This window comes from Macrobrachium nipponense, chromosome 19, assembly GCF_015104395.2.
Source record: "Macrobrachium nipponense isolate FS-2020 chromosome 19, ASM1510439v2, whole genome shotgun sequence".
NCBI lineage: Eukaryota > Metazoa > Arthropoda > Malacostraca > Decapoda > Palaemonidae > Macrobrachium > Macrobrachium nipponense.
In genome coordinates this window covers 19,642,801-19,661,049 of record NC_061088.1, presented here as the reverse complement: position 1 = coordinate 19,661,049, position 18,249 = coordinate 19,642,801, and the positions used below count along the sequence as shown (strand labels likewise).

At 37.5% G+C, this 18,249-nt stretch overlaps 1 protein-coding gene across 1 annotated transcript; it reads left to right on the top strand.

Annotated features, from left to right (window-relative positions):
- Nucleotides 1-787: 787 nt before the first annotated feature.
- Nucleotides 788-13,415, top strand: LOC135212734 (carbohydrate sulfotransferase 3-like). The gene is made up of 2 exons (XM_064246450.1): nucleotides 788-1,163; nucleotides 12,185-13,415. The coding sequence occupies exons 1-2, from the start codon at nucleotides 1,049-1,051 to the stop codon at nucleotides 13,177-13,179; spliced, it is 1,110 nt and encodes a 369-aa protein (XP_064102520.1). The 5' UTR covers nucleotides 788-1,048; the 3' UTR covers nucleotides 13,180-13,415.
- The last annotated feature ends 4,834 nt before the right edge of the window (nucleotides 13,416-18,249 follow it).

The window sequence follows — 18,249 nt, the reverse complement described above, 5'->3', positions numbered from 1 at the left end:
ATAGAGTGACGTTACAAAATAAAACTAGTGATTCTGCTGAGGAAAATATACATATCGAAACGAGTAACGAAGTCAGTTAAGGTGTAAATACACCGCCGCCAATAAGGACGTTAATTTCACTGAATACTTAGTCCTTTCAATTGGGTAAGCCATTGGAATGAGTAATTTGCTCGGTGGTTATAGCACTGGTAATGCCGAGTGAATTTGCCCAGCAATTTAGTGCTAGTTGTCCAGTGTTTGTACAGCTTCCCAGCGTGTTTTCAGGTTTCAATAGCAACCTTTTACCTCGGTGTAAATTTAGCCGAAGAGAGGTCACCCAAATACCTGTGTATCAGGTGAGTAAGGCTGAGAATTCTACGACGTCACAGTGACGTCATAGTTAATGACGTCACGGCACACTCTTGTCAAAACAGGAAGGGAGATCCTTCCTAAGCTTGATAATGGAGGCAGAGAACCAGTTGCCAATAAGTCCAGCATTACCGAAATCCAAAGTAAAAAATGAGAAGTTTCCATTAAAAATTGCAAATTGGCAGGGCTTCTAAAACGACAATGTAAGGCGTTGACAATGTTCAAACTTCCATTTAATAAAAGTAGAAGAAGAAGCTCACAGGGCGACTATTCGGCAAAATCACGGAAGCCTCTCTAATGGAGCCGAAAGCGAAGCATGATTGGCCACCGGAATATACCGTAATTCTGCGTAGCTCATGTGTGTATGTGTGTGTATGTGCGTGTGAGTGCGTGTGTGTGAAAAGAGAGAGAAGGCGGAAAAGGGGTGTGCGAAGTCATAAGCACCAGCAGCACGGCGCATCTGGCACCGTTGGCTGGTTACCTGCCCTGAGAGCGTGTCTGGTGATGACGGAAACGAACGGAGCGAGAATCTTGCAGATCCTGACGCCGTCCGTCTCCAGTTCCTGCCTGATCTTCTTCCTCCTGGGATGCGCTTGCAAAACTCCTCCTCCTCCTCCCTCCTTTGCCAACATTCTCCTCGCCCGGCAGATCCTTGCAAAATTCCTCAGGTCAGGAAAGGCCTTCACTTGGCGTTTTCACGATGAGGTGCGTTCACAACGGAAGGACCGTTTTCCTGAACGTTTCTATGGCGGCGTTTTTCCTGTGCGGATTGTACCTGAGGATGAACGTTCTCTCCCCTTCGGAGGACGTTGGAGGTGAGTTCATTCCCACGTGGTTTTGATCTAACGAATACAAATGAGTTCTTGAATGATAACACATTCAATTGATTTTTGATTCAGTTATTGAACAGAACTGAATACAGAATTTAGGCAAACGGCCAAGCACTGGGACCTATGCGATCATTCAGCGCTGAAACGGAAATTGACAGTAAAAGGGTTGATAGGTGTAACAGGAGGAAAACTTCGCAGTTGCACTTAGAATCAGTTGCCAGGAGAGGGCGGCAAGTAAGATGTAAGAAAGAGAATATGAAAGGAGGTACAGTGAAAGGGGCGAAAGTGGTTGCAGCTAGGGGTCGAAGGCACGCAGCAAAGAACCTTAAGTAATGCCTACAGTGCGCCGCATGAAGTGCATTGACGGTACTACCCTCCTTATGGGATTGATTCAGTTATTCATTTAATATACAACTGATACACTATTTGGTTTTGAAAACGGCTACTACAGCTACTGTTACTACTATAGATAAACGACAATTAATACCAAATCAGAAATCAGAAAGACCTATTTTAAGAAAATACATATATTTTTTAATCTTTAGTAAATACAGAAATTTTCCGTCGCACCGTGTTCGTTTTGCATATTAATATGCAAGTAATGATTAAGTTTATGCTTACAAAAAAAAACTATATGGTTGCAGGTCCACAATAATATAGCGTGGGAGTTTATGGTCTTTAATGGATATTAAAAGCTTTCGAACCTTGTACTAGGTTCATCTTCAGTCAGGTGCTATAAAAAAAAAAAACTATGTTTGTACACAACCATGTGCATAATATATACATATATTTAATTCTAAACAAGCACTCCAAAATGCACCCCTACAAGGATTACAGCACTTAATTAACTGCAGAAAATGAAGTTTCTCCCAACAGCATTCAATATAGAGCATGGCCTACTGATGAGCACAACAGCCTTCACCTTAAACAGATACTATTCATTAATAACAGCCTTAATTGGCTTCTAACCTTAACAATGGAATACTCGAACAGAAAACTTAGGTCAAAGGCCAAGCGCTGGAACCTATGGGTTCATTCAGCGTTGAGAATAAAGTTCAAGCAGTAGTTGGGAGTGGTTGGAAACCAAGATGGAAGGAGAGAATTACCGGAGGTACAGTAAAAGGAATGTGAGGGTTGCAACTAGGAGCCGTAGGAACGCTGCAAAAAACCTTAAGTAATGCTCACAGTGCACCGTGTGAAGTAACTTAAATTTGTTCTTGACTTTTTTTTTACTTTTTTTTATTTTCTTGGTCAAAACTGGTGATCTAAAACGATCAAGAAATTGGTATGGAAAATTGCCAATATAATAAGGATGCCACACACGCACGGAGAAAGAAAAAAAAACACAAATAAAAGGTAAAAGGCAAGGAAAAGTGCGTGGGAGCCTTTTTAATCGAAACCCGTTAATCGATTCTTGAGAACTCCTGTATTCGACACGCTGATGAACACAGACAGACAAACACACCCGAAAACATAGAAGTGTTGCTTCACCGAAGATAATGGTATAATGACGTTTCATTTTTTTCCCACGATATTTGATGATTAGAGTGATTGACTTTCTCTCTCATACTTAAAAGCAGGCACACAAATATATATATATATATGATATATATATATATATATATATATATATATCTATATATATAATATATATATATAGGTATCTATATATGGAATTCTAATACCCACAATGCCCACTTAACTTCTCGAATTCTTTGCTCTTTTTTGGATACGCTTGTCACTACAAAGTCTGAGGATCCAGGTTCAAAGAAATTTTTGGGGGAAGAAATTGTGATGTCCGGTACCGGGAAACGGTTAACCCAGGTCCCATAATCACAAAGAGGTCACGTTGCCGACCTGACCACCTTTGTGATTATGGGACCTGGCTTCGTTTCCCGGTACCGGACATCAGAATTTCTTCCAAAAAAAGAAAAAAAATTCTTTGAACTTGGATCTTCAGGCTTTGTAGTGACAAGCGTATCCAATAAAAGAGCAAAGAATTAGAGGAGTTAAGAAAGAGGCCATAAATTGTGGCTATTACAATTCCATGTGTATCTGGTAAAAATGACCAGTAGATTATATATATATGTGTGTGTGTGTGTTTATACATATATAGTGTAAGCGTTTCTGTTTATGTAGGCATGTATGCTCGTTGAGAAAGACAGAAAACCTTAATTGATAGCAAAGATGGTGTGATACAAAGGCTACATAAAAACAATGTCATCGAATTCCCCAATCTAACTTGCCAACCTTCATCCACGAAGTCAGCACGAAAGTATGATTGTTTTTCGTAGATAAAAGAAAAAATTATCGAAATAAAATGTATCGAAGGTTAAAATACGATGTAACATTTTTCGACATTGAAACGCAGAGTTCTTGTGTTCGTATATCTATACCTAAATAAACTTCATGGTTGCTTTAAAGATACCTTTAAATATCTGTGGGGTATTTATGGATATGTATAAATCGTCTATACATATTGTAGGTACTGATAACACTTCCAAATATCGAGAAGGTATCTATATAAATACCCACTATATATATACATATATATATATATATATATATGTGTGTGAGTGTAAGGTATCTATGAATTGCCACTAATGCACACAATATATACTGTCCATAGAAATTATAGAAATTTCACCTTTTCAGTCTTTCGAAAATCAACTAACATTGCCTCTTTTGTTCATGACTACTCCAATCACCATCAAAATGTTAAGTTCTCTGTTTTTTTGGGATGTTCCTTACGTGTCTGTAGCCCGCAGTTTATTGATGCTAAAATTAAAACAATTTATGATATTGCATTGAAACTCAAATATCCAAGGACTTTTGCAGATGTGGTATGGAAAAGAGCTAGAAAAACATTTTATTCAACTAATGACAAACTTGAATTTAGTAAGCACAACATTCTAAAATTACCCTATGATGAAAAGTTTTTAGATATTCCTAGAATTTTAAAGTTTTTTTTTACATAAATGTTTTCAGTAATATCAATGTCAAGAGTTTAGTAATAAAAAATTCTCCTAAAGATCTTCCAGGCTGCATATATGAAATTCCTTGCAAAAAGTGTGATAATGTCTATTACGGACAGACCAGTAAATCTCCTTCACAACGTCTCAAACAACACCAATATTCTGTGAGAACTGGGCAAATATCGAATGCATTATTCGTACATATGAGAGATTTAGATCATCCTATTAACTGGAGTCAAGCAAGAGCCTTAATCCCATGTAATGACACAGTTAAAAGGAATATCATTGAATCTTGTTTCATCAAGTCAAATAAGAGAAATGTTCTAAATTTAAGTCTTGGTTTATTTAAACTTGATGCTTTCTTAATGAAAAAAGTTGTAGATAAATATAAGCAACAAAATTAATATATTCAGTTTTTTACATGTTTTGGACTGTAAAGAAACTTTGTAATTTCGGTTAGGGTCGAATCTGTTTAGGTTTGTGACCGTGTGATATCCGATAATCCTGGATTATCTTTTTTAATTTTTACCCTTTTGACAACTAACCATCTGGTATTCTTGATCTTGTTGTGTACCTGAGACCTTTCTCTCCAATTGTATTTCATTAGCTCCTAGACAATGTCTTAGTAAAGACGAAAGCGCTTGGTCATTTAATGAAGTCACGTGCATCTACTGTGATTTTTTAAGCATATATATATATATATATATATATCTATATATATATATATCGAAAATCCCATTTCCAGCAATGACTTTGTTCATCAGCGCGAATCTTGCGGTTCAAATTCATTTCCAGCGACCCGGAACACTTCCTTCTCCAGGCCCGGAATGATTTTTCAGCAGGGCCGTGACAGAGCTGGCTGGTTGCGTGATCTTATTATTTCTTTCCAGTAGTCGTGACGGAGCTTCCTTTCTCGTCTTTAATCCCAACTTTCTCCTTTGCTTGAGGGCTCTTCTTCGTGTTATCTATTCAGGATATGCAGGAGGCAGACAGAAGAATAACTGAGATAAACGAACGGAAAAATTAGTCAATGGAAAGCTTGTACAGACTTCGTTTTCTTTCGCATTTCTTACGGCCCATTTTTTTTCGTGCCTCCCAAAGGGCGTTTTCTTTTTTGTAACTTCTGCAGGATTCCGTTTTCTCTCGCATCTCCTTTCTTGTAACCATAACGGCCAGTAGTTATCAATTAATGCTCAATACTACGGTTACAACCATTATCACTGTCATTCTTATGATTTTAGTCACCGCCATCATCTTGAAGAAGGGGGAATGAGGTCCTAAAGAATTGGATTACGATCTCTTGGAATGGTAATGAGACTATCTAATGGTAATGAGACTATCTAATAGGAGAGATTATGTATATAAACAAGTGAAGCATATCAGGCGCATATCGGAGCTTCCTTTCTCGTCTTTAATCCCAACTTTCTCCTTTGCTTGAGGGCTCTTCTTCGTGTTATCTATTCAGGATATGCAGGAGGCAGACAGAAGAATAACTGAGATAAACGAACGGAAAAATTAGTCAATGGAAAGCTTGTACAGACTTCGTTTTCTTTCGCATTTCTTACGGCCCATTTTTTTTCGTGCCTCCCAAAGGGCGTTTTCTTTTTTGTAACTTCTGCAGGATTCCGTTTTCTCTCGCATCTCCTTTCTTGTAACCATAACGGCCAGTAGTTATCAATTAATGCTCAATACTACGGTTACAACCATTATCACTGTCATTCTTATGATTTTAGTCACCGCCATCATCTTGAAGAAGGGGGAATGAGGTCCTAAAGAATTGGATTACGATCTCTTGGAATGGTAATGAGACTATCTAATAGGAGAGATTATGTATATAAACAAGTGAAGCATATCAGGCGCATGCGCAGTACGCTGGTGGGCAAAAGCGAACATTGCACACGACGCTCTCACCTAATTTAACTTTGTCAAGTGTTACGTGTATGTCAGGGTAATGCTTCTATATTGCTTATTATATTGTATACGTAATCTCGTGTATTGCTGTATTAATTCCTCAAAATGTGAAGTAAAACCAAAATTTATCCTCAAAGTTGATGATGTTTTAAGTTTTTCAGTCCGTTAACTTCACCTACCATGAGAGAATCAAATGAATATTATTTTGCTTTCCATAAGGTTTAGAATCCAGTAGTTTCAAACAACTTTCACATGAGGGCAAGATGTCTGTGTCATTACACTCTTAATAGTGTGGCATGGTCTGAAATTCACTGGTCCTTTATCTCGATCCATTTTCAGTTAATAATAATAATAATATGATTGAAAAAGAAGCCCACAATATTACTGTGTATAACGTGTTTACTTATAAGTATTTACATATTATTTTACTTAACACTCGAGTACTTCCAGGCCCTATCTGTGGCCTTTTTTTCAAGAGATGTGTAGGTTGTCAGCCTAGTTCAAGGCTGATAACCTACATATCTCTTGAAAATGGGCTACAGATAGGGCCTGAAAGTACTCGAGTGTTGAGTAAAATAAAATGTAAATACTAATAAGTAAACACGTTATACACAGTAATTTTGTGGGTTCCTATTTCAATCTTCAGAAGAAAACTGAAAGTTTTTGTTTGGTTTAATAATAAAAATAAAAGATAAAAAAAAATTCTGTTAATCTCAGCTGTTGCTCCTGTGTAGTCTATCGGTTATTGTTTACTCTAAAAACATGGAAATATAATTTCATGTATTTACTGTTGGCATATGTGTTGAAATAAATTGTTTTATAGGAATGTGGTGGAGTTATAAAGTTTTACATTTTCTATGTAGTGAAATCGCGTGCATTGTTAGCAGTCTTCCGAAACGTTGTCAACGAAAATATGTAAATCTGAATGTTTTAATAGAAAAATGCTTTTATGCTCTAATATTTTGCATAAGATTATGTTGTTTCATGAAGATCCACGTCCAATTGAAAGATAAGACGAATTAGATACGTATAGATGATAACTTCTATCCATGTGTTGGTAGATGCAGGCAATGGTTGGCTGCAGGCAGACGAGCTTTTAATGGTATTGTAGACATGGCAGTGCTATTGCGTGGGTCTGTTGAACTTACAATAATATTAATCATTTACTGAGCCATTTAGGCCAGGTTACAAAATGCTATGTCCCACTGCTCTTTCAGTTTCATATTTATTCTCTTTACGCCTTGCATGAGTTGGACAGTTAGTTTAGTGGCTGCCAGCCACTTATTTCTCCTCTCCCAGTCACTTTCGCTGGGAATACGATTCCAGGATACTAGGTTTCCCTTTCCCCACTTATTCCTGCATCCTACAACAACACACGATAGAACCATTGCTTAGAAATAAGTTGCAGATTAATTTGAATGGACTACGTTCCGTCAGATACAGTCGTGAAACGGAAAGGCCCACATGCAGTGTTATTGTTTAGAAAAACGTTGATGACGTCACGTTGATAACTCCTATAGTTTGAGATCTGAAGCCATTAATGTCTTAAAACGAATGGAAATATTGTACTAAATGACGGAGTTATATCCTAAAGAACGCCATTATATTAGTTAAAAAAAGAAAGAAAGAATGATAGCATAAAATTATTCAAGAATGTTTAAAAATTATGGAATAGACTATACAGAATATACAATCTAGGCCGAAGACCAAGTCCTGGGACCTATTATGAGGTCATTTAGCGCTGAAAGGAATATTAAGTGTAAAGCATTACAAAGGTGTAACAGGAGGAAAACATCGCAGCTGCACTTTAAAACAATTGCAAGAAGAGGGCGGAAAGTAAGACGGAAGAAATGTGACTGGAGGTACAGTAAAAGGAATGAAAGAGGTTGCAGCTAGGGGCCGAATGGAAACTGCAAATAACCTTAAGTAATGCCTACAGTACACCGCGTGTGAGGTGCACTATAGCTGGTTCAATTAAGGTAGATTCTTGGATGAGCCGTATGGTAGCCATAGGGTTCACCAAAGAATCTACCTTAAGTGAACCAGCTATACCACACTACAGGATAAAATCTTGGCAATAGTGCAAACATGTCTTAAAAATGTATATTTTAATGACATAAATAGCATGAGAGCAAGTCTCTAGAAACGAATGGCGTGTTTGACTCGAAATGGGGTGTCATCAAATAGCAGCTGAATGTCCTTCAAATGCTAATAAATAGCGTGAGTGTAGTGTCGGGACAACATTATGTAAATTTTCTTAATTACGTGTTACCTGCCAACATTTGATGGTCCGTCTAATAAGCGTTGAAATATTTCAAATCCTTTTCATTTTTTGGTACTATTAAATTTTCTGCGTATATACTGATATGGATAAAATTTCCCCTGTTTGTACGACAAATATATAGAGAAGTTTCTTTTACATAATCAAATACAAATAAAAAATCTCAGTTCGTAGGTAAATATTCAGATAAGTTCTTTTTTATGTTATAATAAAATATAGAGGCACACTTGAAGGGAAAAATGGATAGGTACTTTTTCTCAGAGTAGACAGCCAAATACTTTATTTCAAAAGCACATATATGCAGCAGTACAAGGATTTCTCATAAACGACAAGGCCAAGTATGGTTTTCCAAGGGTAACGTGCCCACAGGTAAATTTAAAAAAAAAACTGAATCTTACTGGTATTTTTAAAGTGTGTATAAACAACACATCCTTTTAAACATCCGGTTGAACTATTTTTAAAATGATATAAATAATTTAATCCATCACTCTGAATACCATTATTTAACATGTGTTAAATTGACATTCAGGCCGTAATCAAAATTGCGCCGTTTAACCATCTGCCCTTTAAGACCAGAATTTTGTAATGTCTTTATAGTCGTGCCACAGATGTTTGAATAATATATATATATATATATATATATATATATATATATATATATATATATATATATATATATAGTATATATATATATGTGTGTGTGTGTGTGTGTGTGTGTAACATATAAATGCGCTAATCTTTTTAAATGAACAGTTTCCAAGCTTACTTATGTTTTACTTATAATATACTTTAGTTTTCTTTGGCGCATTGTCTTTCCCACATAGGGGCACCCTGTTCTCTATAGGTTTATTTGTTTGTTTGTTTGTAAGGTGTTTTGACGATGCATGGGACCAGTGGTTATTCAGCAACGGGACCAACGGCTTTACGTGACTTCCGAACCACGTCGAGAGTGAACTTCTATCACCAGGAATGCACACCTCTAACCCCTCAGTGGAATGCCCGAGAATCAACTCGCGGCCACCATACCGACCACGCCACTGATGCGGTTTATTCTGAATAGCATCATGCTTAGCAGATCACATGCCTTCTTGGCTTATTCATTATCTATGCATTCATAACCAACTCATTCATTAATTCATATAATCAACCACTATACGAGAGGTTCACCTGGACGTCAGAAATCTGAATTTTATAACATATATTAATAGGACGCAAATTAAACCGTTTCATCTCATGAAAGCCACAATTACGTCAGTCAGCCTTGAGTGGCTTCATACACCCCTTAACAGGGGGGTCCTCGTTGATTTAGTGGGGTTTTGGTGGACTTAGGGGGAGGGGGACCCCTGTTCAGGAACCTCTCTTTACCGTCCGTCATTAGAACATTCTGACCGTAAAAACAAACAGATGACAGTAAATATCATCAAGATCATGACCCCCAAGAAATATCAGTCTTCAAATGTCATTCCCAAGGCTGCTTATTTACATGATTTTATCATAACATCACATTATTCGAACATAAGCCGCCTATTTCATCCCTAGGAAAAGTATACATAGAGGTCGTTTCAACGTATTTATTGGGCATCGGTCTTTTTATTTTATATATGTAATGTTTATCCAAACGGACCCAAAATGTTTATCCAAACGGACCCAATGAGTCACTGGCCGAACGTCCACTTCGACTCTGCCATCATACATAAATGAATTTTCTCCTATGATTATTTTGTAAGAGCACTGATATCAAGTCCAGCACCTGTGGCAAAACATGAAGGTACACGTGTCTGAATACACCGGTTTGCGTGATCTCGCCAGATAAAACATGAAAACAGGGTGATTATAAGGCAGTATAATTATTAGTGTCCCCGTGACTGAAGTAAATTTTTCCCGTCAATGCCAAAAGATCTGGTTATAAAAGTCAGAGCGCTATGAAGCAGTATGAGGCAGAATGTAAACGCATTAAATTTTATTGAATGATAAGGGATTCAGTGTAAGGTCTGGTCTACATTCAAGTCCTGATCAGGGCCAACACTGCTAAGATTTCTGTGTTTGGCTAACGGTATTGAGAACGCGTCACTTCTGAATAAAAGATGAAATCCCAGTGCATGACAATAGAGTAGATTCGCATCAACCGTGGATCTGATGTTTAGGCCAGTCCCTTACGACGCTCCTGACTGGCTTTTGATAAGCCAATCGCAGGACTAAAAACTCTTAGTCTCTCGAGAGAGTTCACATGGGTAGGATCTATGTTCCACCACCTCTCCTGAGGGATACATCTTTCAAAAGTATCCCTCAGGAGAGGTGGAACATACGTCCTGCCTATGTGAACTCTCGAGAGAGACTGAGAGTTTCCAGCCCTGTGATTGGCTTATCAACAGCCAATTAGGAACGTCGTAAGAGACTGGGCTAGACATCAAATGCACGGTTGATGTGAATCTACTATAGTCATATAATACACATAATCGAGGACAGTAATCAAGAGGTTGAAGAATAAAAGACACCAATGCAAAAGCGTGAATGAGTGGCTGACCAGTGTGTGTAAAGTATATCAAGAAGAAGAAAAGATGCCAAAGAGAAGAGTAAAAAGATAAAGGTGATTGAGGATAATTTAAGAATTACAGGGATATAACGTTACTTAGTGTCGTTGGAAAGGTGTATGATTGAGGAAGAACACAGGAGGTTTAGACAGCACAGAGGATGCGCTTATCAAATGCTTGTTATGGAATAGCTAAGAAGGAAGATTGAAAGTAACAGTACAAAGATACACATGGCATACATATGGTGTTGAGAATTCATGGTATAGAAGACAAGACGCTGAGAGCAACAAAAAGATTTTGTCAGGAAAGAGAAGCATATATTTGACGTAAAAATGCAGGAGAGATATGAACGATGTGGTGTGTGTATACAGGGTTTCAAAGCATTGTTGTTGCCCTCTGCTGTAGGAACGGAAGAGAATGTAAGCTAAAGGCCAAGCGTTGGGCCCTATGATGAGGTCATTCAGCACCTGAAGGGAAACTGAGAGTAAAAAGGTATTAAAGGTGTGACAGGAGGAAAACCTCACAGTTACACTGAAGAAAGAATACGAACGAAGGGTTGCAGCTAGGGGCTGAAGGACCGCTGCAAAGATTCCATAATGTCTACAGAGCACCGTGTGAGGTGCACTAACGGGAGGGTGGGTGCTGTAGTTTTATACAACAGCTAATGACGTGGAAGTTTTATGCACAGAGTCCATCAACAATTCAGCAGTTAAATTATAAATGGAGTTACACCTTATTACAGAAACCAGCTTTAGCTTGAAGTTATACATATATCTATTCACATCTCTATTTTGTGCACTATGTACCATCTTCTCTCATCTGGCTTGTTGGTGATAGAAGGATAGCACCTCCCTGTTATCAGAAGAATTCAGTGCTGATGTTGGTAGGCCACGTCCACTACCCTTATTGCGATGCCCAGTTAACGCTGGTACCCATTCACAGCTGGATTATCTGCTGGTGTTGAGTGTGATGATGTAACTGGCCTTTGAAAAGCACAAACACCATGTTGTATGATTCACTGATAAGTTTAACAGGGACGCAATGGATTTTGCAGGAAACTGTTACCAACCTCAGTCCAGCTACACTTACTAATTAAGAGAATGGTAACACTTTATATGTATGGATGTAGGCTATGTAAAATTTTATACTAATGACCATGAAGATGTCTATTGTTATCATCATTCAGAATGTTAACACATTCATATGAAAGAGACCCAAAAGGATGCTTTTGTTAGATTAAGGATAAGCTATGAGAGTACAATATATGTTCTTTCCAAAATCAAATAATTAACTTTTGCCTTCTTTCAGGTGTGCAGACAGACTTCAGGGGAGTAAGTTTTGTCGCTTCAAACGGTGCAGATGACATAAGAGACGGTGGCAGGGCAACCCAAGCAAACAAGCCGCTCTTTATCCTCTTGGTCAGCTCATCTGGTCGTAGCGGCTCTACGATGATGTCCGAACTCCTCGGAACTCTGGAAAATACAGTCGTATTTTTCGAGCCTATCTGGTTGAAAAAAAATGAACCTTGCTTCCGCAACGGATCGTGTGTACCAGGGTTTCTCTCCAGCCTGGCTGTCTGCAATTTCAAGGATGAATTTGCAGAATGGATGAGAGGGAAAGGCATATTCTTGCGGTACTACCATCCAGAAGCCTTGAGGTGTTTCAAGGATCCCAAAGAAGGTAACGGTAGATGCCGGAGGAATCTAGACCTCCGAGGGTTGTGCCATAAGTCTCACATCCGCGTTGTCAAAGTGATCAGGTCTAGACTTTCATGGATAGAGGGTCTGCTGAAGGATAACTCCCTTAATATGAAGGCCATTTACCTTGTACGAGATCCTAGGGGATCAATAGCTTCCATGCAGAAGCTAGGATGGAACAGCTCACCCGCTAAGCAGTGTTCTCTCCTAGACACCGACCTGAAGGACTTCAACAGGATGGTCAAGTTGTACCCTGAGAAGCTCCTCAGGGTCCAGCTGGAAAAGATGTGCATCCAGCCTCAAGAAACTGTGACTGAATTGTTCCGGTTCCTCTTTGACGATCCTACGTTATCAGAGAGAGCGCAGGGGTTCGTGGAACAGCACATGCGCGCTGCCAAGTCCAATTCAGGTGCCATGGACACGGTGAAAAACAGTTCGGAGGAGTTTCAGGCGTGGAGGTGGGAAATCTCCGAGCAAAAGTTATCAGACATTGAAAAAGAACCTACGTGTCAATCTGCCATTCGTGCATTAGGTCACGTGATCTTTGGTTCGTACGAAAATGCACGGAATGGCAGTGTAAGTTTAAGAAAGACTGAAGTGGGATGAACGAATATGAAAAAGATTATAATAAAGACGAAGTGATAACAACCCATCGACCGAAAGTTACGTACTGTTAAATGCAAGGAGGCGTGACGTCAGTCGCTATGTAGCAATTGAATTTTTTTTTTATTTATAAGAAAGGAAATACGGGGAAAATGTATTTATGGTTTCGAAGTACGAATACAAGAGTAATTGTGATAACTATATTTGTAAATACGTAAAAAGTAAAAAATGTCGATAGACTACATCATTTTCCTAAATTTTTTAACATATATTTATTGATTACAAAAGTGCTTCCATAAAGCAAGAAACAGCTTCTGCATTGCTCAGAAAGAAAATGTTTCCTTCTTTTTAAACAAATCAGCGTGCTAGTTTCGTGTTCAACAGCACAAATAATCAAAACAGCGACCCCCAATAATTCTGAGGCGAGGATGTAGGTGTCTTTTCTTGTAACACTTGGACACTGAAAGTTAATTTCCTTTTATTTTCTTTTTCATTTTCCCTCTTTATTATCATAGCACTTTCAGCGCATTGATAAATGTAAAGTAAATAATAATTAATATGAACTTTCAAACACATACTCGTGCCTACCCATTAGACAGACATACATAAATATAAATATATACAATATGTGTATGCATTTACATACACACACACACACACACACATATATATATATATATATATATATATATATATATATATATGTAACCCGAGTTTATGCAAATATTATGGGAAGTGAAAGAAAATGTCATTCTGAGCAGAAATTGTTATATAAACATGCATTTTAAGCCTTCATTTGTCGGTGAGGTGGATTTTTAAAATAAGCTTAAATCATTAAATGGTCAAGTAAGATGGCGCGTACAGGACGTCGGGGAGGGGGATGGAGCTGACCACAACACTTGTTATTCTAAAAAACCAAGCTTTTCCGCCAAGAGCGTGTTCGGGTTACAAGTGTCCGATTCCTTATTCATTTTATGAGCAAGAAACTGTAGACAATCCCTAATGTGGAATATGCAGATATGATGTCTATTTATGAGTTTTACAACAATGAACTCCACCGTTATATATATATATATATATATATATATATCATATATATATATATTATTATATATATAATTTATTATCTATATATATATATATATAAGGGAATCGGCGATTAGGCTGATTTGAATAAAATACTTCCAAATCAAATGTATTCTTTAGATACTGAACAAAGGGGAAAAATGCAAGTGTCATTGACACCTTCTCCCTCTCCGTCACTGGTATTCACTGGACTCCGACAAGGTAAAGAATTTCCCCTCCATCAAAGATATGCCTATTCATTACACACTGATCAAAGATTTAAAACGTATTTTCAAAAGTCTCTCCTCCTCCATCAAAAGTAGCCATCATACACCAGTTGAAGGAAAAAACACACCTAAGAAAATATCTTCGTGTCTGTCGGAGGAAAGAGAAAGAATGGGAGTATTATGGAAAATTCACTTTCTTCATTCTTTCCAGAAAAAGGTGGTATAATCATGCAGTAATCGGAAGAGGTAACAAAAGCTGGCGATGTTCAAAGTGCAGTTTCCTCCCAACCTGCATCCCCTTGTCATCATGATTACATACTTTCATGATCACTCATTCAGCATAGGCCTAGTCCTGACTCCAGACTCAACAATCCCGTGACATTTACACTACTTTCTTGATACGTAAAGCTAATCATTACAATTAGATTACAGTGAAGTCTGTTTACAGGCGATTTACTAATTGAAGGGACTGTTACATTTTTCAGAAACCTTTGAGAAAAAAAAATCATAATTAAAAGATCAGCTATCCAGTTGTCTAATGCACTTCATCAACCTCCCCCCCCCCCCCCCGCCCCCCCCCATCCCTGATTATACAGACATCGTGGACGCCATATTGGCCGAGAGCAGCATTAAAAAAAACTTATTTTAAAAATTCGCCTCACTGATAAATAAGCCTTAAAATGCATGTGTTTATAGAACGTTTTCTTTCATTTACCGAAATATTTGCATAGACTCGTGTTACACCCTGTATACAATTTCCTCATGGGCATTAAATTACCCGTACTTTAATCACCCAGCAAATAACTTTAGTGCCTAATTATCACAGTAATAACGGTCATTGCGATAATTCCACTCTTGCCAAGAGTAACGAATATTCTTAGAATTTTTCTGCGTAGGCAACGAAGTGACTTATATCATGGAAGCTTTACTGTACAAGGGGTTTATCCACGAACCAGTCGTTAAAGTATATATATATATATATATATATATATATATATATATATATATATATATGCGCGCGCGCGTGTGTGTGTGTAATTGTAAATCACAATGTCTCGAGGGCATTGTGATTATTACAATTGCATTTGTATCTGGTAAAAAATTACCACCAGTAGATTCTACACACACACACACACACATATGTATATATTATATATATATATCTATATATATATATATATATATATATATATATATATATATATATATATATATATATATATATATATATATATATATCGAGCTACAATGTCCTTTAATATCTAATTCGCTCTACCTCAGAATTAATATATTTTTATATATGCTTAACCGAAGGGGAATTTTTTTTCTCGATAATAGACTTGCCTGGACCTGGGCGCGAACCCATGGATCCTTTCAAATTCAGGAACGTCAGTGAAGCTTTTACCTACTACACCACCGCCTCTTGCGGTGGTGTAGTAGGTAAAAGCTTCACTGACGTTCCTGGATTTGAAAGGATCCATGGGTTCGCGCCCTGGTCCAGGCAAGTCTATTATCGAGAAAAAAATTCCCCTTCGGTTAAGCATATATGAAAATATATTAATTCCGAGGTTAGAGCGAATTAGATATTAAAGGACATTGTAGCTCGATATATGTACATGAATCACGGAAATGTGATATGACTTATATATATATATATATATATATATAATATATATATATATTATATATATTATATATATGTGTGTGTGTGTGTGTGTGTGTGTGTGTGTGTGTGTGTGTGTGTATGCCTGTGCGTTCCCGTAGCCGTCGTGTTATTCTTCCTTAATAGTGAACAGAATATATACACATATGCAAAGAGACAGACACTACATGTTTGCATATCATTTTTTGCCATATGCACGCTTCAAATGGATCATTTAAGCGTCCACACTCGTCATACACCGAGTGGGTTTGTTCAAATGCCACGGATACTCGCCTCTCGTTTTCTAAGCCTTTGAAGCTTTCAGCTGAGCCAACACGTGATTAACTTAAATCTGACAGCTCGTCAATACACCACCGCACAGCTGAGAGTGGATTTTACGAGGCGAAGTTAAGTGTTTCATAAGCGAGCAGGTTCATCGGGAAAGTATTGTTCACCTATGTAAGAGTGTTCTGAGTTCGTATTTTCTAGATCATTTATATTTCCTGGTGAATATGTCCAATGCAAATTTCTAGATAACTACATTCAAGGTTGGCACACCTCGGGAATATTCATGATTACACACTAGTCTATTTACGAGGAGTAAAGTCCTGTACCCTAGTTATTTTGGAATTGGACAGAGGAGACGGTTCAACTAACCTGCAGTAGAAATTTGTAAACTGAAAATGTCGAACACCGATAACCGCCGATATCAACCACAACATTTTACAAAGTGTACCAATTCTTCCACGTTGTTTTCTTTTTTTTTTTTACACTCTTAGTAGAAAATAGTCATAACTCTGAAGAATGTTATCCTTAGGTTTAGTGGGATTTGGATCAAGGGTTTGTAATTTAACGCAAAAAAAGAAAGAAAAAAAAAACATTACGTTTGCCGAGAGTCGTTCACTCGCGTCGTATTCAAACTAAGAAAAACGAGAAGACTTTTGAGCGTAGGGGTTGATTTCTGTGGGCACTAACCCTGAATAAATTTTTGCCTACCTATTTTTTCTTTAATCACTATGAATTTAATCCCTAGCAGCAGAACAACATATGATGGGTATGATATCAAGTAAAGGCTTTGAGTATATTGATGTCATAATGTTTTTCAACAACGACGCACGACTTATGTCATAAAAATAGTAATATATATCCATAGGAATTACTACTCGAGTAAATCATTCTCGAGCAGAAATTTTTACGGATATATTCTATTTTTTTCTGACATGTCTGTGCCGATATTGAAAACCTGCCATCAATGTACCCAAAGCCTTTACGTGATATAATTACCCGCATCACTGGTTGTTCGAGTGTTGCTCTGCCGAGGATAAAATTGTGATACGTAAAAAAAAAAGGGGGGGGGGTTGGTTAAGCAAAAACTTGTTCAGAAATACAAATATACAGCTTAAATACTAAATCATCTCCTCTAGAATAGGTGTTACCAACTAAAATTAACCATTTTTATGTGGCAGTGTCCCCAGGAAATCAAGTTATAGAATATTTATGTCGCAGATCTGGCGGTTTAACTACGCTTATATAGAATAAGAAATTACAGAAAATATGATTCAAACATACTAGCATAAACTTGTACAGATTTGTCATGCAAGTATAAATTAAGACAGTTAAATTAATTAGATGAAATAATCAGAACTCATCATGGAGCTATAAATTAGTCTGTCATATGTTAGTTCGATATACCGATCAATGTAACCAAATACTTGATTAGGACAAACCCAATTTTCATGTGCTTTTATAATTTTCTTAACAGCGACAGATAATAGGAGCAAAACACAAATTCAACACCGCATTATCTCTCAATCATTTATTAATCAACACTCTACTAGTTCAAAACTTTTCTCTGTAACTCCTCTATGACAGAAATCAGAATTTTCCAACCTTCCCTTGTATTCCCTCGTCTCAACCCAGGGTCTTCGCATTGGGCGACTTACGGCTACTCCAGTGTGCCACAGATGCACCGGAAACTCCGATCATGGCGACATCTGCTGTCTGTATTTATCGTTTCCTTCGACTTTGGATTTTATTTCAGCTGACTTATAATGCTGCTCTATATTCAGGCACTTTTATGCCATTTCCATTACGAGGATAAAACCTGGTCTTGTTGGAATGGAATGGAATATCAAATTT